The sequence below is a fragment of the Myxocyprinus asiaticus genome, chromosome 17, assembly GCF_019703515.2.
Source record: "Myxocyprinus asiaticus isolate MX2 ecotype Aquarium Trade chromosome 17, UBuf_Myxa_2, whole genome shotgun sequence".
Taxonomy (NCBI): Eukaryota; Metazoa; Chordata; class Actinopteri; order Cypriniformes; family Catostomidae; genus Myxocyprinus; species Myxocyprinus asiaticus.
In genome coordinates this window covers 4849915-4872225 of record NC_059360.1, presented here as the reverse complement: position 1 = coordinate 4872225, position 22311 = coordinate 4849915, and the positions used below count along the sequence as shown (strand labels likewise).

Here is a 22311-nt window from a genome sequence, read left to right as displayed (position 1 = left end):
TTTTTTTTTTAAATGATTATGAACTTGTTTTCTTTGCATTATTCGAGGTCTGAAAACACTGCATCTTTTTTGTTATTTTGACCAGTTGTCATTTTCTGCAAATAAATGCTCTAAATGACAATATTTTTATTTGGGAGAAATGTTGTCAGTACTTTATAGAATAAAACAAAAGTTTTCATTTTACTCAAACACATACCTATAAATAGTAAATCCAGAGAAACTGATAATTTTGCAGTGGTCTCTTAATTTTTTCCAGAGCTGTATATAAACAGTGTATATATATATATATATATATATATATATATACACACACACACACACACACACACACTACTGGTCAAAAGTTTTGAAACACTTATTCTTTATTATAATTTTTTTTTTTTTCTTCACATTTTAGAATAATAGTAAAGTCATCAAAACTATGGAATAACATAAATGGAACTATGGGAATTATGTTGTGACTAAACAAAACTGTGTTATATTTTAGCATCTTCAAAGTTGTCACCCTTTGCCTAGAATTTGCAGACATGTACTCTTGACATTTTCTCAACCAGCTTCTTGAGGTATCACCCTGGGATGCTTTTTAAACCGTATAGAAGGAGTTCCCATCTATGCTGGGCACTTATTGGCTGATTTTCTTTATTATTTGGTCCAAGTCATCAATTTCAAAAACTAAATTTTAGTTTTATAATGAAATAAATTAATATGGTGGCACAATTATATTTTTGTCTACAAAACTAATTTCAAACATTTAAGCATACGCCTCCAGATCAAATGATTTTTAAGATCATGAGAAGCATTTCAGTCAAGTGTTTCAAAACTTTTGACCGGTAGTGTGTGTATATATATATATATATATATATATATATATATATATATATATATATATATATATATATATATATATATACACACACACACACACACACATACTATATATATATATATTGTTGATGAGAGATTAACGGAGAATGGCCAGACTGGTTTGAGCTGACAGAAAGGCTACGGTAACTCAGATAACCGCTCTGTAGAATTGTAGTGAGCAGAATAGCATCATAGAATGCACAACATGTTGAACCTTGAGGCGGATGGGCTACAACAGGAGAAGATCACGTCGGATTCAACTTCTGTCAGCCAAGAACAGAAAGCTGAGGCTGCATTTGGCACAGGCTCACCAAAATTGGACAGTTGAACACTGGAAAAACATAGCCTGGTCTGATAAATCTCGATTTCTGCTGAGGCACACAGATGGTAGGGTCAGAATTTGACAGCATGAATCCATGACCCCAACCTTGCTTGTGTCAACAGTCCAGGATGGTGGCGGTGGTGGTGTAATGGTGTGCTGAATGTTTTCTTGGCACATTTTGGGACCGTTAATACCAATCAATCATCGCTTGAATGCCACATTCTATTTGAGTATTGTTGCTGACCATGTGCATAATTTCATGGCCACAATTGACCCATCTTCTAATGGCTACTTCCAGCATGATAATGCACCATGTCACAAAGCAAAAGTTGTCTCAAACTGGTTTCATAAACATGACAACAAGGTCACTGTTCTTCAGTAACCTTCCAGTCACCGGATCTGAATCCAATAGAACACTTTTGGGATGTGGTAGAATGGAGATTTGCAGCATTAATGTGCAGCTGACAGATCTGCAGAAATTGTGTGATGCAATCATGTCAACATGGACCAGAATCTCAAAGGAATGTTTTAAAACATCTTGTGGAATCCATGCCACAAAGAATTAAGGCTGTTTAGAGAGCAAAGGGAGGCCCTACCCATTATTAGTAAAGTGTTCCTAATAAAGTGCTCAGTGAATGTATATACAGTATGTAAACACAGGTGTATATATATATACACCGATCAGCCACAACATTAAAACCACCTGCCTAATATTGTGTAGCTCCCCCTCATGCCGCCAAAACAGCGCCAACCCGCATCTCAGAATAGCATTCTGACATGATATTCTTCTCACCACAATTGTACAGAGTGGTTATCTGAGTTACCGTAGACTTTGTGAGTTTGAACCAGTCTGGTCATTCTCTGTTGACCTCTCTCATCAACAAGGCGTTTCTGTTCACAGAACTGCCGCTCACTGGACGTGTTTTGTTTTTTGGTACCATTCTGAGTAAATTCTAGAGACTTGTGTATGAAAATCCCAGGAGATCAGCAGTTACAGAAATACTCAAACCAGCCCATCTGGCACCAACAATCATCCATGCGATTATCTAATCAGCCAAACGTGTGGCAGCAGAGCAGTGCATAAACTCATGCAGATATGGGTCAGGAGCTTCAGTTAATGTTCACATCAACTATCAGAATGGGGAAAAAATGTGATCTCAGAGATTTGGACCGTGGCATGATTGTTGGTGCCAGACGGGCTAGTTTGAATATTTCTGTAACTCTGATCTCCTGAGATTTTCATACACAACAGTGCATGAAACAGTGCATTTTTTTTTCAGTTTTATGAATTAATTTGTTTAGACACCCTATTGATGATAACATTTAATAAAAACAAAAAAATGGAATCCAGAAAAATGAAAACTGAAACATGAAAAAAAAAAAAAAAAAAGGATTTTAGGAACAAATTAAACAGATTTCATAGTGCCCTACAAATTTAGGTTTGAGCCTATATGTGCGGTCATTATTCAAAACAGATCAGAACAACAATCAGAATTGAGTATTCCAGAGAGCCGTGCCATAAGTATGTTTATGAGTTAGAGTATCGCATCCTTAGCTTAGCAACATGCTAATGTTGAACTGTTGGAATGAGATGTCAGTCGAGTCTCTTTTGCGCATCACTCTCGTGCGCTTTTTGCGTGATCCGCAGAGTTGCTGCCTATTCACTTGTGAGGTTTCATTGCCACTTTTTAAGGTAGCTGCCTATGTAGGCAGTAGACAACACTAGGTTTTGGAACAGTGCTATTGAGTGTCAGTTCATCTGTAACCCTCTCCTGCCTTTCCTCCCACCCCAAAACCCTTTATGAATCCTCCATTCCAGGACAGAAAGTTCTTCAAGGGCTTCTTTGCAAAAGTAAGTTCTGCCATGTGGATTTATGTGTGTGAGTGTGTTTGTGTGTGTGTGTGTGTGTGTGTGTGTACTTTTTCCTCCTCATAGTAGTGTGCTCCTTAAACACGCCTGGAACGATAGAAGATTGCGTGCAAATGGGGCAAAACTCTTTTTGTGTGAGTGTGTGTGAGAACAAATTTTTTCACATATCTAAGTGTGAACACACAAGCTGCCTCAATCAGGATGTGTGCCTCTGCATGTGAGTTTACTTCTACTTATATGTTTCTTCTCTTTCCATGTCCATGAGGGTAAAGGGACTCAACAGGGGAACTTGTGGGACAAACAACTCTTTTCTCTCTCTCTTTGTCTCCATATGTCACTCTTTGAAAGTTGTCTCTTCACACAGGCTGGGAAGAAAGCTGTGCGGGCGGTGCTCTGGGTGTCTGCTGATGGCCTGCGGGTCGTAGATGACAAGACAAAGGTACTAAAAGACTCAAAACTGTCAGTTTCAGATGCATTCCTCTCATTGTTCCCAAGCAATATTCATGGGCCTAAATAGAATAAAGTTCTTAATGGGACAGTTTACCCAAAAGTGAAATTTTGTCATTATTTACTAGAGGTGTGCATGGACCTGGGCCGTCCCCGAGACTGTGTGAATTTGTAAATTTGTTGCAATAGGTTGTATTTTATTAAAGCATCGTAGACAACAGTATTAACAGTATAGTATAAGTAAGCATACACTTTTAACGCAGCATGGCGGCCCCTCTAAACACCAGAGCAGAAGGGAAAAAACATTGGCTTACCGTTAATCAAGCACTGAAACTTTGCTGAGTCAAGAACAATCTGGAATCATGAGTAACAGTCACATCAAGTCCTCTTTACAGCCTGAAATTCTTCAGAACGTCGAATCTTGGTGAAACCTGTGCTAAAACCAAGCTGTGTCTAACTTGTTTTTTTTTATTTTTTTTATTAAGAGTAATATCGTATCGTGAGGCTTCTGCATCGTATCGTATCACATCGTTAAATTTGTGTATCGTTACATGCCTACTGCTGACAGTCTAAGAATTACATCCTGATCCCATTTGTACTTTGAAGTAAAACAACAAAATGGTAAAAATGGATAAGAACTGCTCTTTTGCTCACTTTTACTCCAAGTTTGGTCCAGTATAAGTTGACAAAATGTTCTGTTAGGAGCAGGTGAGCAGGTCATGCATTAAGATTCAACTTTTTCTGCCACCTGCTGGTGAGAGCTTGTTATTGCTCATGAAAGCCTGCTGGATATTGACAATATATAAAGTATATGACAATACATCATGACCAACACTTTTTTGTGAAATACAAAATGACAGCTGTACTTACATGCCTTTTGTCGGCTTTGTTTTCAGGATCTGATTCTGGACCAGACAATAGAAAAAGTGTCGTTCTGTGCTCCGGATCGGAACTTTGAGCATGCATTCTCCTACATCTGCAGGGACGGTACCACGCGCCGCTGGATCTGCCACTGCTTCATGGCCATCAAAGACTCGGTGAGAACTCTCTTAGGTCATAGCAACTCCAGCCATGATCTAGTCAGCGGGATTTACTGAAATTAACTGCCCTCTAATCTAAGGTAGCTCTATCCTTTGTGTGACCCTTGACCGGCTGCTGTTATCTGCATCCTGTCTCTGAACTTGTTCATGGTGTTTTCAGAGTTCTTGATGCAAATCTCTGCTGCCTTTCGACTGGCTAACTTTTTTACTAGCCGTGCTGCACGGTGCAGTTTAATCCAGTTTCATTCAGCCAGCCGTATTTCAAAGCCTCACAGGGCTCCAGCACCTGATGTGTTGATTTTGTGTGCATTTACCTGGTTAATGGGAGATGATGTGTGTATTTGTGTCAGGGGGAGCGTCTGAGCCATGCGGTGGGCTGTGCATTTGCTGCCTGCCTGGAGCGCAAACAGAAGCGGGAGAAAGAGTGCGGCGTCACGGCCACTTTTGACGCCAACCGTACCACCTTCACACGAGAGGGCTCCTTCCGTGTTACCACAGCAACAGAGCAGGCGGAGCGAGAGGAGGTCATGCGGCAACTGCAGGATGCCAAGAAGGGTGTGTGTGTTTTGTGTGTTCATTGCATTACATAAGAAAATGTCAAAGCAAGTGTCATTTGTGAAAAAATTATGCTAAATATTTTTCTCAAAACTAACTTCTGAGAACTTCTTGATCAACTGGATTCGAATTGATTTTTAATACAGGTGTCCTATCAGAGTAACCACAGGAGTAGTTCATAAGAAAAGTAAAAATTCTGTCATCATTTCCTCACCCTCATAAAAGCAGATATAAGGCAGAATCACAGCTCGCTTTTATTGTATGGTAAAAAGAGCCATGTTAACATTCTTCAAAGTTGCTCCTGTTGTGTTCCATAGAAGAAATTCCGAAAGCAGTGTTTCAGCGGGGAAAATGACACTCAAAAACACTGCACACAGCGTTGGGATGTAATGGATTACATGTAATCTGGATTAGTAATCAGAATATAAATACTTGTACTACTACTCATAATTTTTTGCAATTCAGGCCAAACCATTTAATGTTCAAACTTCTTATGTTTGGTTTTGTAGATAATTTCATAATCAGGTGTACTGAGGTAAAACCCTCTTATTGCCCTACACTGTTAAAAATGTGCAGTATTCAAAATCTAACAGAAGGTGATGACGCCATTAGTTATTTATACATTTATGATGCATTATGAATATATCATTGTAAATTAAAATATACTGTATAGTTGTAAATCTGAATATGTGTTCATTTGAATATATAATTGTAAATGTAAATATGTAGTTATAAATCCTTATTCATAATATACATGTAAATCCGAATATATAAAGTTGTACATTTAAATATACGCAGATGAGCCAAAACGTTATGACCACTCACAGGTGAAGCGAATAACGTGGATCATCTCCTAACAAGGCCACATGTCAAGGTCTGGGTAGATTTATGGTAAGTGAACAATCGGTTCTCGTAGTCAATGTGTTGAATGCAGGAGAAACGGGCAGGAGTAAAGACCTGATCAACTTTGACAAGGGACAAATCATTATGGCCAGATGACTGGGTCAGAGCATCTCTGAAATGGCAAGGCTTGTGGGGTGCTCCCGGTCAGCAGTGGTGAGTATCTACTGACAGTGGTCTGAGGAGGGTCAAACCACCCAAGGCTCATCGAGGGCTATCCCGTCTGGTCCGAACCGACAGAAGGTATACTCTGATACAAGTCACAGAAAATGTAAATGATGGTTATGGGAGGAATGTGTCACAACACACATTGCATCACACCCTGCTGCATATAGGGCTGTGTAGCCGCAGACCAGTCAGAGTTCCCATGATGACCCCTGTCCACCGTCAAAAGCGCTTACAATGGGTATGCGAGCGTTGGAACTGGACCTTGGAGCAGTGGAAGAAGGCTAGTGGCCTCTTTCAGCAGGATAATGTGCCCTGCCACACTGCACACATTGTTTGGGAATGGTTAAAGCAACATGATGAAGAGTTCAAGGTGTTGCCCTCTCCTCCAAATTCCCCAGATCTCAATCTGATTGAGCATCTGTTGGATGTGCTAGACCAACAAGTCCGATTCACGGCGGCTCCACCTCACAACTTACAGGACTTGAATGATCTGCTGCTAATGTCTTGGTGCCAGATACCACAGGACACCTTCAGGGGTCTTGTTGAGTCCATGCCTCAGCAGGTCGGCGCTGTTTTGGCGGTACGCGGAGGACCAACAGCATATTAGGCAGGTGCTCATCAGTGTATAGTTGTAAATCTAAATTTATAATTGTAAATCTGAGTATACAATAGTATCAAATCTGAATATATAATTATAAATGTAAATATATAGCTCTATATCCTGAATGTACAGTATATTTGTAAATCCAGCTATATAGTTGAAAATTTTAATATACAGTTGTAAATCTAAATATATACCTGTAAATCTGAATAAATCATTGTAAATCTGAATATATAGTTTAAATCCTGAATATATATTTGTTAGTCCATATACAGGTGCATCTCAATGAATTAGAATGTTGTGGAAAAGTTCATTTATTTCAGTAATTCAACTCAAATTGTGAAACTCGTGTATTAAATAAATTCAATGCACACAGACTGAAGTAGTTTAAGTCTTTGGTTCTTTTAATTGTGATGATTTTGGCTCACATTTAACAAAAACCCACCAATTCACTATCTCAAAAAATTAGAATACATCATAAGACCAATAAAAAAAAACATTTTTAGTGAATTGTTGGCCTTCTGGAAAGTATGTTCATCTACTGTATATGTACTCAATACTTGGTAGGGGCTCCTTTTGCTTTAATTACTGCCTCAATTCGGCGTGGCATGGAGGTGATCAGTTTGTGGCACTGCTGAGGTGGTATGGAAGCCCAGGTTTCTTTGACAGTGGCCTTCAGCTCATCTGCATTTTCTGGTCTCTTGTTTCTCATTGTCCTCTTGACAACACCCCATAGATTCTCTATGGGGTTCAGGTCTGGTGAGTTTGCTGGCCAGTCAAGCACACCAACACCATGGTCATTTAACCAACTTTTGGTGCTTTTGGCAGTGTGGGCAGGTGCCAAATCCTGCTGGAAAATGAAATCAGCATCTTTAAAAAGCTGGTCAGCAGAAGGAAGCATGAAGTGCTCCAAAATTTCTTGGTAAACGGGTGCAGTGACTTTGCTTTTCAAAAAACACAATGGACCAACACCAGCAGATGACATTGCACCCCAAATCATCACAGACTGTGAAAACTTAACACTGGACTTCAAGCAACTTGGGCTATGAGCTTCTCCGCCCTTCCTCCAGACTCTAGGACCTTGGTTTCCAAATGAAATACAAAACTTGCTCACATCTGAAAAGAGGCCTTTGGACCACTGGGCAACAGTCCAGTTCTTCTTCTCCTTAGCCCAGGTAAGACGCCTCTGACGTTGTCTGTGGTTCAGGAGTGGCTTAACAAGAGGAATACGACAACTGTAGCCAAATTCCTTGACACGTCTGTGTGTGGTGGCTCTTGATGCCTTGACCCCAGCCTCAGTCCATTCCTTGTGAAGTTCACCCAAATTCTTGAATCGATTTTGCTTGACAATCCTCATAAGGCTGCGGTTCTCTCGGTTGGTTGTGCATCTTTTTCTTCCACACTTTTTCCTTCCACTCAACTTTCTGTTAACATGCTTGGATACAGCACTCTGTGAACAGCCAGCTTCTTTGGGAATGAATGTTTGTGGCTTACCCTCCTTGTGAAGGGTGTCAATGATTGTCTTCTGGACAACTGTCAGATCAGCAGTCTTCCCCATGATTGTGTAGCCTAGTGAACCAAACTGAGAAACCATTTTGAAGGCTCAGGAAACCTTTGCAGGTGTTTTGAGTTGATTAGCTGATTGGCATGTCACCATATTCTAATTTGTTGAGATAGTGAATTGGTGGGTTTTTGTTAAATGTAAGCCAAAATCATCACAATTAAAAGAACCAAAGACTTAAACTACTTCAGTCTGTGTGCATTGAATTTATTTAATACACGAGTTTCACAATTTGAGTTGAATTACTGAAATAAATGAACTTTTCCACGACATTCTAATTTATTGAGATGCACCTGTATAAATGTAGTTGTAAATCCAAATACATAATAATTGTAAATCTAAATACATAATTATAAATCTAAATATATAGTTGCAAATCTGAATATATATAAAGTTATAAATCCGAAGTATATGTATTTGTAAACCAAATATATTATTGTAAATCTGGATACAGTGATGTGGAATAGTATTTGCCCCCTTCCTGATTTTTCTTTATTTTTGTGTATTTTTCAAACTAAATTGTTTTGATCTTCAAACGAGATATAACATAAAACAAAGGTGACCTGAGTAAACACAAAATACAGTTTTAAATTACAAATATTTTTTATTGAAGCAAAAAAGTTATCCAACACCTATATCACCCATGTGAAAAACTAACTGCCCTCTTAAACTTAATAGCTGGTTGTGTCACCTTTAGCAGCAACAACTGCAACCAAACGCTTCCGATAACTGGAGATTAGTCTTTCAAAATGCTGTGGTGGAATTTTGGCACCCTCTTCTTTGCAGAACTGCTTTAGTTCATCCACACTGGAGGGTTTTCGAGCATGAACTGCCCTTTTAAGGTCCTGCCACAGCATCTCAATCAAATTCAAGTCAGGACTTTGACAAGGCCACTCCAAAACTTTAATTTTGCTTCTTTTGAGCCATTCAGAGGTGGACTTACTCCTATGCTTTGGATCATTGTCTTGCTGCATAATCCAGTTGTGCTTGAGCTTCAACTCACAGACAGATGACCAGATGTTCTCCTTTAGGAATTTCTGGTAGAGAGCAGAATTCACGTTTCCTTCAATAATTGCAAGTCGCCCTGAAGCAGCAAAGCATCCCCTCACCATCACACTACCACCACCATGCTTGACCGTAGTTATGATGTTCTTTTTATGGAATTCTGTGTTTGATTTACGCCAAATGTAACTGGACCCCTGTCTTCCAAACAGTTCCACTTTCGACTCATCAGTTTACAGAACATTCTCCCAAAAGGTTTGAGAAATGGGTTTCGTCTTGCCACTCTTCCATGGATGGCATTTTTGGCCAGTGTCTTTCTGATAGTGGAGTCATGAACAGTGACCTTTATTGATGTGAGAGAGGCCTGCAGTTCCTTGGATGTTGTCCTTGGCTTTTTTGTGACTTCCTGGATGAGTCGTTGCTGTGCTCTTGGAGGAATTTTGGAAGGTCAGCCACTTCTGGGAAGGTTCATTACTGTGACAAGTTTTTTCCATTTGGAGATAATGGCTCTCACTGTGATTCTTTGGAGTCCCAGAGTCTTTGAAATAGCTTTTAAACCCTTCCCAGAGTGATGTATTTTAATCACCTTTTTCCTCATTTCTGGAATTTCTTTCAACCATGGCATAGTGTGCTACTGGGCGAGAACTTTTGGCCAGCTTCATTGTGCTGAAAAAGTTCTATTTAGGTGTTGATTTGATTGAACAGGGCTGACAGTAATCAGGTCTGGGTGTGTCTAGTCCAGCTGAACCCCATTATGAATGCAGTTTCATAGATTTGGGGATTTAGTAACTAACTTTTTCACAATGGCCCAGTTGGTATTGGATAACTTTTTTGCTTCAATAAATAACATTATCATTTAAAAACTGTATTTTGTGTTTACTCAGACTGCCTTTTGTTTTATGTTAGATTTGTTTGAATTTTTTGAAACAATTTAGTATGAGATATACACAAAAACAGAATAAATGAGGATGGGGCAAATACTTTTTAACAGCACTGTATATAATTGTAAATCCATATATATAGTTATTAATCTGAATTTATAAAGGTTAATCCTGGATAAAATATGCACAATCAGATACAGTTACTTTTGGGTAACACTGCTGATTACAAAATAGTCCGATACATATTCCTCATTTCCTAAATAGCAAAAATTATCTTAAAATTAAAAACATGTATTTGTGTTGTTAGCATGTTAGCATTGTCTTCTATCCTGGGTAGTATAGTGTTAGTTTTCCATGACCCTTTAACCCTATAATGCTGCCTGAATTAAATTTGATACTGTTTTTTAAAGCCTGTGCATTATTAAAATAATCAAAATTTTCCCAAAAATCCTGTTGTCTTCAATGCACTAGATGTCTGCTGACACCTGGTGGACGTTTCCAGGCATTTCTTGGTGGAGATTGATTGATTGATTGATTTATTTATTTATTTATTTATTTATTTATTTATTTATTTTAATGTCCACTTTTGTATTGCATGCATTAGTTTTTTTATGTGAAATCTTTGTTGATTTTAATAAATTAAAAGTGACAGTAATGATTATATTGTTACTGATATTTTCAAATGAGTATTTGCTGAATATAAGCAACTTGTGCTTGGTTAAAATTTTCTACAGTATATTATTTTATTGAAAATGCCAATTGAAATCCGTGTATCAAATATGATACAACAGGCTTTTGAGGTATATCTCTCAATCACCATTCCATTCATGCCCACCACAAAACAAATCACAGAGCTTTGAAAATTCTGACATATACATTGTATAAGATATATTTAGTGTGAATTAATACTTCTGTGTATTTTTATTTATGCAGCCTGCTCTGTCATTATAAAGACAGTTTAATGTCAAAACATTAATGTTTAAAATTAATGATTAGATTGATCAAAACATGCAATTAGTAATCCAAAAGTAATTCGAAGGTGATCTGATTAGATTACTTTAAAAGTGTTATCTAAAAGATTACGTTATTGATTAGGATTTTAGATGGGTAATTTGTAATCAGTACCGGATTACATTTCAGAAGTAATCTATCCAACACTGATGGCACATGACACCCTAACCCTTGTTCTCCCAGCAGACTCGGAGGTTGTGTTGGGTGGCTCTTCTGTCATTGCGTCTAACCCAGCGGTCACCCTCGCTGGACCCAACGGCTCATCCTCTTCTCCTCCTCTGCCTATGGCTTCACTGGCTCCTCAGGAACCCAATCCTCACGCCATCCCCCGACGCCACGCCCCTGTGGAGGCCCTCGCCCGCCAAGGTTCGTTCCGGGGTTTCCCAGCGCTCAGTCAGAAAACCTCACCCTTCAAACGGCAGATGTCACTGCGCATGAACGAGCTGCCCTCCACCATGCAGCGCAAGTCTGACTTCCCCATGAAAAACACAGGTGAGTTTGTAAAAGCTCAGCAGCTCCTGTTCAGGATTTAGACCCTTTTTACTATTGCAGTGACTAGACATTGCTTGTTTTTGAAGTGAATTTGGCGTGGTGTTATTGAAATTCCTCTTCTTTTTATTAGTTTTGTTTGCTGAGGTAAGCGTCACTATTATTTTTGCTCATATTTGGGGTTATAGATTTCAACAAACCCCTAACCATACTTATTAAACTTTGGCACATAAGTCACCGTTTGTGCTACGGACATACACCATTAGATATTAGGCTTTTTGAGGAGAGGTGTGCTATTGCGTTTCTAAGCGATCAGGCTTACTATTTTCACCTTAAAAAAATTAAGACGTGTGCTCTTTGGGGACCTGGGTAGCTCAGTGAGTTAAGACACTGACTACCACCCCTGGAGTCGTGAGTTTGAATCCAGGGTGTGCTGAGTGACTACTAAGCAACCAAATTGGCCTGGTTGCTAGTGAGGGTAGAGTCACATGGGGTAACCTCCTCGTTATCGCTATAATGTGGTTCTCGCTCTCGGTGGGGCACGTGGTGAGTTGTGCATGGATGCTGCGGAGAATAGCGTGAAACCTCCACACGCGCTATGTCTCTGCTCAACAAGCCACGTGATAAGATGCGCGGATTGACAGTCTCAGACGCAGAGGCAACTGAGATTCGTACTCCGCCACCCGGATTGAGGCGAGTCACTACGTCACCACGAGGACTTAAAGCGCATTGGGAATTGGGCTTTCCAGATTGGGGAGATAAAAAAAAAAAGTGGGGTCTTTTCACTTAGTGTTGCACACATTGTTCGGGAATGGTTAAAGGAACATGACAAAGAGTTCAAGGTGTTGCCCTCTCCTCCAAATTCCCCAGATCTCAATTCGATTGACCATCTGTAGGATGTGCTGGACCAACAAGTCCAATTCACGGCGGCTCCACCTCTCAAATCAGTGTTGGGCAAGCTTCTGAAAAATTTTAGCTGGCTAAGCTACCAACTACTAAACAGAAAAATGTGTTAAGCTAAGCTAAAAGCTACACGTCAGAGAAAGTTGCAACTTACACTACAAACAACATGCCAAAAGTAGCTACATCCAAAACAAACCCATGTGTTCAATATGAAAAATCACTATGTGGTCAGAGCCTTAGCCTAGCGGGCTGCGCTCATGACATGTGGTGCTGATGCATCGCGGGTGATCCGAGTTCGAGTCCCGGCTTGTGGGCCCGATCCCATTCCCACTCTTCTCCCCTGTCATTTCCTGTCACCTCTCCACTAACTCTGTCATTAAAAAGCCTACAAAAGGCCTAAAAAAATAAAAATCCCTATGTGAGGAGGAGGATGGTGTGGCTGGGCCATGATGAAGCACTGTAATATTTAATCGGACCTTAACAGTGCTTTACTAATTCTCTTCACCCAAACAAGTGTTATTCAACCTTTCCTTGCATGCCACAAATGTTGCTTTAGCACTTTAATGTTGCATTTTTTGGCACGTGCAGCGAGTGAGAACATGCGCTGCTTCCAGCCTGATCCCTTTCTCTTGCGGTGCTGAAAAATGTCCTTTCGCAAGAGAAGCAAAGTATCAATGGGGATCACTAGTCATGGTGTGAGAAGCAGAGTTGCGAAATGTTGTGTGGCAAGTTACTACGGTTGTTTTTACACTTTAGTCCTCTTTAAACATCTGCGTGCCTACAACTTTTTTGTGTCACATGAGAGTGGGAAAAAAATCTGATTAGGGCCACATCAGCTGTGGTGTGAACGTAGGCTTTATTGTTCCAGGTGAACTGACATTTTCAAGTTCAGGGGTTAATCACATCACCTGTCTACACCGGGCACGTTGAGGCTGTCTGCAGTGGACACGTCAAAGCAAATGTTCTAAAGCGGTCCATTTGACTTGATGGCAGGAGCGCCAGTGTCAAAATAGACGGAGCATCCGTTTATTGTCGGTGTGACATGCTTCAACGGACGCTTCCAGTGTAGACGGCATCATTGATTATAATGGGGTTCGCGACGCAGGTGAGTCAGGTCTTAGCAGTCACCGGACCACGCTGACATGTAAATGGCTATTGTATGCTAGGTATGCCTATATTTTCCACATTAATTTTTTACCCTGCCAGTTCAAGTAGGCTACTTTTCAAAGAATTGCCAGCTGTTTCAGTGGTATACTAATATATTAGGTTTAGGTGAGTGGTGGTGGCCTAGTGGGCTAAAGCACAGAACTTGTAAGCAGAAGGTTGCTGGTTCAATCCCCACAGCCACCACCATTGTGTCCTTGAGCAAGGCACTTAACTCCAGGTTGCTCCGGGGGAACTGTCCTTGTAATAAGTGCACTGTAAGTCGCTTTGGATTAAAGTGTCTGCCAAATGCATAAATGTAAATGTAAATGTTTATCATAGGCCTCTATTTCTTTCCTGGCTATTGTTTTTTTAATCATAACTGGTATTGGCTAACATTCTTGAGTGAACAGCTGTAATATGTTGTAGTATATCTAAGGCTAAATACACTTAGGACCTCTCAAGCTCCATCAGGTTGGATGGGGAGCGTCGGAGCACAGCCATTTTCAGATCTCTCCAGAGATGTTCAATCGGGTTCAAGTCTGGGCTCTGGCTGGGCCACTCAAGGACATTCACAGAGTTGTCCCGGAGCCACTCCTTTGTTATCTTGGCTGTGTGCTTAGGGTCGTTGTCCTGTTGGAAGATGAATCTTCGCCTCAGTCTGAGGTCCAGAGCGCTCTGGAGCAGGTTTTCATCAAGGATGTCTCTGTACATTGCTGCATTCATCTTTCCCTCGATCCTGACTAGTCTCCCAGTTCCTGCCGCTGAAAAACATCCCCACAGCATGATGCTGCCACCACCATGCTTCACTGTAGGGATGGTATTGGCCAGGTGATGAGCGGTGCCTGGTTTCCTCCAGACAAGACGCTTGCCATTCAGGCCAAAGAGTTCAATCTTTGTTTCTCATGGTCTGAGAGTCCTTCAGGTGCCTTTTGGCAAACTCCAGGCGGGCTGTCATGTGCCTTTTACTGAGGAGTGGCTTCCGTCTGGCCACTCTACCATACAGGCCTGATTGGTGGAGTGCTGCAGAGATGGTTGTTCTTCTGGAAGGTTCTCCTCTCTCCACAGAGAAATGCTGGAGCTCTGTCAGAGTGACCATCGGGTTCTTGGTCACCTCCTGACTAAGGCCCTTCTCCCCCGATCGCTCAGTTTGGCCAGGCGGCCAGCTCTAGGAAGAGTCCTGGTGGTTCCAAACTTCTTCCATTTATGGATGATGGAGGCCACTGTGCTCATTGGGACCTCCAATGCTGCAGAAATGTTTCTGTACCCTTCCCCAGATCCGTGCCTCGATACAATCCTGTCTCGGAGGTCTACAGACAATTCCTTGGACTTTATGGCTTGGTTTGTGCTCTGACATGCACTGTTAACTGTGGGACCTTATATAGACAGGTGTGTGCCTTTCCAAATCATGTCCAATCAACTGAATTTACCACAGGTGGACTCCAATCAAGTTGTAGAAACTATTGTATTTACATAGTGCCTTAAGGTAATTAAAAGAAGACCAAAATACTACCATGATACTACGCTATATAAAAACATAGTAATGCCATGGTACTTTTTTTAAAGTGTTTTCATTTAGGCTACTAAGTGTTTTGATACTTTTTGGATTGAAAAATGTCTTAACCTGCAGTAGTATTTCACAAGCTGTGAATATAGTTGGAAATCTAAATATATAGTTATAAATCCTGAATGTTTATTTGTAAATCTGAACATATAGTTAACAATCTGAATATATAAAGGACAATTCTGAATATATACATTTAATTCTGAATAGATAGTTATAAATATGAATATATATAAATATAAATCCTAAATATATAGTTGTAGTTATATATCCTGAATATAGTTATCAATCAGAAAATATGAATTACTGTAATTGTGTATTTAGATTACTTAAAATCTTAGCCATGAAATTAGCCTTAGCATGATGAAGTCAGCCATTTTATTTAAAAACATTAAAAATGTCATTTCTATCACCGTCATTTCCATCACAGAATTCTATTAAACAAAATACAGAATTTGAGATGTGCTGGAAATGACACTATGGTGGGAATTTCCATGACTTAAAAGATGAACATAAATCTCCTATGATCCATGTACACTGGAGACTGTTAGTAGACACATTTTACAAAATATATTGAAAATATTTTTAACAAAACTTTACTTTCTAGAAATCCACAGTGCTAAAAGTGCCCGAAGTTGAGAAACACCATGTATTTACTGGAAATGCTTATCTGATTAATCTTGTCCTCTGTGTTTGTCAGTGGTGGAGGTGGAGGTGGAGGGTGAGGGTGACAGCATCAGCTCTCTGTGCACTCAGATCACATCCACCTTTAGTGGACCCCCAGAAGACCCGTTCTCATCTGCACCCATGCCCAAACCTGCCTCCTCACCACAGTCACCCTCTGTGCCAGGTGAGCACCACAGTCACGCAGTAGAATGATGCGTGTGTCTGTTTGTTAGCTCTCTTGCTTGTGTCCATGTTTGTGTCTTATCTGTACATTCTGTGTGCAGCTGTAGTCAATGGTGCGGCTCCTGTCTTCTCGCAACCCAGTGTCTCTGTAACTGCAATTAACTCCCCAATCCTACCGCCCCCGCTTCCTGTCAGAGATACTAACCCCTGGGCCAAGACCCCAAGCACAGCCCCCTCGACAGCACATACAGGTAAGAGCTCTCTCAGCTTCCTGCCACAGGAAGTGCTGAGCATGCAGAATATGTGCCATAAAAACACAGGTGAAGAGAAATCATTTTGGTTTTTAGTGTCAGGTTGTACAGTGAGCAGCCATTGCAATATTTGGTTGCATATTAATGGCTTGTGTGCTTGCATCATTCTTTTGTGATTCCGATGCTAACTGTAAGTGACACTGAACAGAGAAACAATAATTTTCACAGTATGGTATTTATGCAGAACTATATGATATTTGACAGGTTCAATATAAGATAAGCTCAATCAACAGCATTTGTTGCATAGTGTTGATTTCCACAAAAATTATGTCAAATTGTCTGTCCTTTTTTTATATATATATCGCAGTAAGGCAATTAAAATGGAAGCGAGTGGGGCCAGTTCATAAATGTTAAAATACACAATGTTTCAAACATATAGCCATAAGATGTAAACATTATACATGTTAAAATTATTTTGTGCAATAAAATTGCTTACTAACTTTTTCTGTGTTGAAATTGTATATCCAGTATTACAACTTTGTTGTCAGTGCTTACTCAGACAATGAATCCCTGTAATCCCAGTATTGTGTATAACTTTACACAGTTAGTAAGCGATTTTATCACAATCACATATACAATGTTTACGTCTTGTGGCTTTACTTTTGAAAAAGTGTGTGTTTAATGTTTATGGACTGGTCCCATTCACTTCCATTGTAATTGCCTTTCTGTAACCACTTTTTTTTTTTTTTTTTTTAAATAAACAAGGGCCGAGTCGCAATCATTTTTAGTGGTAATCAACATTATGCCACAAATGCTGTTGATTGAGCTTTACTTGTACCAAACCCTGAACATTCTTTTAAGGTCCTTTCATGAATCGCAGTGTTCCCCAATCTGTTGATCTCTATGGAGCGATACATCAAGCTACAGTTTTACTCCTGGTCTGCGCTGCATGCAAGCAAAGTCTTTCTAGCAAGTCAGTCCATTGTCGGCCATCTTTGGAATGCTCTCGGGAGGCTATTTCCAGTCATGACAGTGCACCTCCTATATACTTGAATGGGGAAACATCTCAAGTATAAATCTTATAAACGGCTGGTCAAGATTAGGATCAAAAAACATATTTCAAATCAGCAGTAAAATCTGACAACACTAGAATCGTAAATTGTGCTTCTTTACAACAGATTACGCAAAAAAAACGCCATTTTCCTGGCTTGTATAGCTAATGCGCATGCGCATTCTCAAGTTGATTGACAGGTGATGTCTGTATCTAAAAGGTGATTGGCTCTTTTACCTGTAAGGCGGGACATCATTTCTACATCCGTTGAGCGTTGGCTGTTCCAATTTCTCCCATTCATTTTAATAGACTTAGCCCATCTCTGCTACATAGTCTCTGACACAAGTCAGTCATTGTAAAAGCTAAAACATAGATAACCCAAATACAACGCATTGCCCACGTGGTCCAGTTGAACATACTTAACATGCATTCTTAGGTTACTGTGGTGCAAACAAATCTCAGTACTCAAGGGAGGATAGAGTTACATTCAAATATCTGAGCTATTAAACTGGATGTTATTATTCAGTTGCAATAAATATATTGACTTTAACTTACTTGCTTAGCAATATTCACTTCAAAGTGTTACGCCACTATGACTTTAGTTGACTTGAAAGAGAAAACTTACCCAAGAAGCAGTCAGTTCACACTAATCTTGTTATAGCACCCCTTGTGGCAATGTTGAGAATGCAACGCATGCTTGAGTTGTGCTATGAATTGCAGTCTGACACAATTTGGAATGCAACAACTTTCTAAATCGAGCTTGAGTAGCTAGAAGCATCTGTGTTTTCATACTTGCGTAGAGTATGTTACAGTCTTAACGCAGCACTCAACGCTGACAACGTGTCCATGGCAACCCGCTAAAGTTCGAGTGCTCGAGATTTGGTAATGGCAAAGTAGAGATCAGGTTTATTGTACATGTTCTTTTTTGCAATGCTCCACATTGATGAAAATTATACTTATCACACATGTGCAAATGGGTTAAAATCTGCTGTTGCAAAAGAATAAATGACAAGCTGAAAAGATATCTTCTCGATGTGTCCTTTAGGTGGTGAGTGGCCGAGTCCTGCATCTGCAGTTGGAGCTCTACCTGCAGTCAGCGCAACTCTTTCTGCACCTGCCCCATCTCACAAACGCACACCATCGGAAGCAGACCGCTGGCTGGAGGAGGTGTCCAAGTCTGTGCGAGCCCCTCAATCTGCCGCCGGCATCATGAGGACGGAGACACCTCCTGCTCAACAGACCTTTCCTGTGCCCATGCCTGTTCCAATGGCCCCCGGCCCTACTGCACCGTTCATGCACTCCATACCATCTGCGGTCCCTACTGTACCCCCACGCCAGCCTGCATTCCACGCTCAGGCTCCAGCTTCCTTCCCAGTGTCCAACGGGCTCCCGTTTGTCCAACCGAGCTTTCCGGTGGTCGGAATCACACCTTCACAGATGGTAGCCAACGTGTTTGGTTCAGCCACACAAACTCAACCGATCCCAGTGCCCATTCCGGTGGCCCAGACGCAGATTCAGTCTTCACCTTTCTCAACCCCACCATTAGCCCAGTTTGACACCCAGGGTGTGTGCAGCCCCTTCGGCAAATCATTCCTACCTCCTGTGTCTAACGTCCCAGCACCGCCAAAAGGGAGTGCCGCTTTTAATGGGACGAATAGCTGGGCCGCAGTGGCGTCACCCGTGCCGTCTATGGCTTTGCAGCCACAAACCGATGCATTTGAAGCTCAGTGGGCTGCCCTGGAAAGCCGCTCACAGCAACGTACCGCCCCCTCTTCCACAAACCCCTTCTCTAGCGAGCTCCACAAGACGTTTGAGATCCAGCTCTAAGGATTGGTGGAGTGGCCAAGAGTCACAAACAGACACTGAAGGACAACTTGATAGATGTTAGTGGAGGGACAACAAAAAGGGCAAACGGCCTGTTCGACTTGCAAACCACTTCAGCTCCATTTCTCATCTTTCCGTTTCTTTGTCTGTTCGTCGTGTCTGGTTTTTGCTTGTGACATGATCACTGGGGATGACTGTGTTTATGGGGGTGCTCCTAGAATGCTGTTATTGACAGTACTTGGATAAAACTAGGCACATTTGTGTCCGAGATGAATTGGAGTGACAAGATGATGGTGCCGCATCTTAAAAATAAATCTTTTTATGCTCTAACATGACGACATATAGTTCAGTACCCATACTAACCCGGCTCACGGCGCCCCCGAGCAGCAGGCTAGATGACTGCTCCCAACCTTAAGGACAAGGCACTGAGAATACCTTCCAGGTTCACAAGGTTCTTGTAGAACTTCACAATCAGAAGAGGAAGCAAGAGAATGCCAAAATCTTTATTTTTATGCATTAAGTATATTTTAAATAGCTTTGAAAATTTAACAGAAGAGCTGTAAATAATCTTTCCAAAGGTGTGCAGGCTTATTTTGTGTGCAAACAGGAAAAGAGCATATGTATAACGCGTGAAGGGACAGTTTTAATTTCTCGTCTTGGAATTTTTTATTTTAGTCTATGGCCATCTTAATGGTTTGGATGTTTGTAAATAGATAATCAATATGGACCCTGCATTGGGATTAATCACACAGGTTCCAGAAAATGTTATCTGTCTTTCATGTTGTCAATTTAACCTTGTTTTTTGTACTATAGTACTCATCAGTACTTTGATTTCTATTGCCTACATATCATTATAACATTTTTTTGCCAGTTTTAATTCATTTTAACACTATTGACAGTGTCATCTGTCAAGCCACTTATGTTTTTATTTTATTTTAAGAAGATATCTATTCATGTTAGTACAAGCACTGTACTAATTGAACATTTGGCCACTTGTAGTTAATAAGACATCAGTCTGGTGAGCATAGGTGAGCTGTGATGATCACAGTGGTGAAAATATCTCTGGATCCAACTGTAAACAGATTGCATTGAATGGAATCAGTTGCTTTTTTACTTTGTTTGATTTTTTTTTTTTGTTTCTGCTTTTCGTGCAATCCCATCAACCCCTTTGTTTTATCAGATGTAAACATGACTGGTCCTGTTTTTAGGTTTTGATTCCATTTTGTAAGTATTGCATTGTATTATAACAATTCTTTACGGGAAAATTTAATCTAAAAGATTGAATAAAATGTTGGTGGTAGGGGAAAATGGTTATGTCTCTCACTTCATTCTTAACAGTTGTTAACATCCACATACAAGTTTAATGATCTCCCAACTGTTTTTGTGTCAATTTCGTATCTCAAGTGAATAATCAAGTGATGTTTTGCAACTGAGCATTCTAAATAATGATTCTGCCAAAAAAACAAAACATGGTTACCACAGATTTACTATAGTAACACCTTGGTTTTTAAAACCATGACTGCTACCCAAACATGGTTTTATAACAGTAAACCTGAAGTAACCATTTTGGTTTGAAAAAACATGGTATATTTACCCACAAGTTAACATGGTGTTACTATTGTAAAGCTAACCATGTTTTTTGGGCAGAATGATTGATGTTTTATTACCGTAGTTTTGGTTTTCCTCTGTTATGGTTTTACCATGAATATCATGGTTAAAATATGGTTACTTTAGTAAAACCATAGTAAATTCTGTGGTTACTATGGTTTTACTACAAATACCATAGTTCTACTATGGTTATTGTTGTTAATAAAATCATGGTTAATCTTCGTTATTCAGGAGATGATGATGTCACGTGCTATCAGCACTGGTCAGGATGGACCAGTCACAGTCGTTTGTGATTAATGGATAAGGATTTTAAAATATAATTTCTTTTTAGAAATTGTTGGAGCAGGTTTATATTTGCATGTCAGGTACCAGTCCTTTGAATTAAAATATTTAAACGATTATACTTTTTAATGTGCAAACATCTCCAATAAGACAACCATCCTGAGATTTATTCACAGTAGCGCCATCTTCGATTTTTGATGGGAATGAAAAGGAGGTGGTGAGGGATAGACTTAACCTCTCTTCAATAACATGCACTGTATAAATCTATCTAAAAGCTCCTAGATCACATCTAATTTTCTACAACACCTGTTGTATTAAGTTTTTTGTCTACTGACATTTTTTGGAAAGATATTTTCAACACTTTTAACAACTGTACGGCACATTGAAGTCTATCCCTCACAGCCTCGTTGTCATGCCCGTCAAAAATCAAAGATGGCGCTGCTGTAAATAAGTGCCGCCGAGCGCCCCCTGGTGGTTGTACTTGCTTGTTTTGATTATTGGGGGGTTATAACCCTCTTTTAGTATGGTAAATGGCAAGCGCATGCGCAGACGACGTGCACACCCAACGTATACATTGGACTTTAAGGTTTAAAGGAAGAAATGTAAAACTTATAATTCTAGAAAAGCACTTACATTAATTCTTCTGTTAAAATTTGTGTATTAATCGTAATTTTTTGTGGGATTGCAGGGTTTGCGGCGTTGCATTGTAATGGCAATGAAGCTGTAAAATTTTATATAACTTAATACAGAACCGATTTTATCACACTAAAAGCATTTTAATACGCATATTGTTTACATCTTGTGGCGCTACTTTTGAAACAGTGAGTATTTTAACGTTTACTTATTGGCCCCATTCATTTCCATTGTAAGTGCCTCACTGTAACCAGAGATTATTTAGAAGAGATGGGCCAATTCATTTGAAAAAAATAATGGGAGAAATTAAAAACGATCAACGAATGTAGAAAGTAAGTCCCGCCTAACAGGTAAAAGAGTCAATCAAAATGGCTTTATTTTAGCATAATCTGTGGAAAAGAAGCACATTTTATGATACCAGTATTGTAAGATTTTACTACTGATTTGAAGTATGTTCTTTGATTGTAATCTTGACCAGTCGTTTAGGACATT

General features: G+C 40.0%; 1 protein-coding gene across 6 annotated transcripts in view; it reads left to right on the top strand.

Annotated features, from left to right (window-relative positions):
- The window catches only part of LOC127455368 (protein numb homolog), a 114397-nt gene extending 93791 nt beyond the window's left edge, over positions 1 to 20606 (top strand). For 3 of the 6 annotated variants that reach the window (XM_051723212.1, XM_051723211.1, XM_051723213.1), the window contains 8 exons: positions 3006 to 3038; positions 3421 to 3495; positions 4400 to 4540; positions 4894 to 5098; positions 11409 to 11714; positions 16022 to 16171; positions 16272 to 16421; positions 18518 to 20606. In XM_051723212.1, coding sequence (XP_051579172.1) covers positions 3006 to 3038; positions 3421 to 3495; positions 4400 to 4540; positions 4894 to 5098; positions 11409 to 11714; positions 16022 to 16171; positions 16272 to 16421; positions 18518 to 19299 — 1842 coding nt within the window. In that variant the 3' untranslated portion in view covers positions 19300 to 20606. The remainder of the gene's footprint in view (positions 1 to 3005; positions 3039 to 3420; positions 3496 to 4399; positions 4541 to 4893; positions 5099 to 11408; positions 11715 to 16021; positions 16172 to 16271; positions 16422 to 18517) is intronic. The other 3 variants (XM_051723215.1, XM_051723214.1, XM_051723216.1) reach the window with 3 other exon arrangements.
- The last annotated feature ends 1705 nt before the right edge of the window (positions 20607 to 22311 follow it).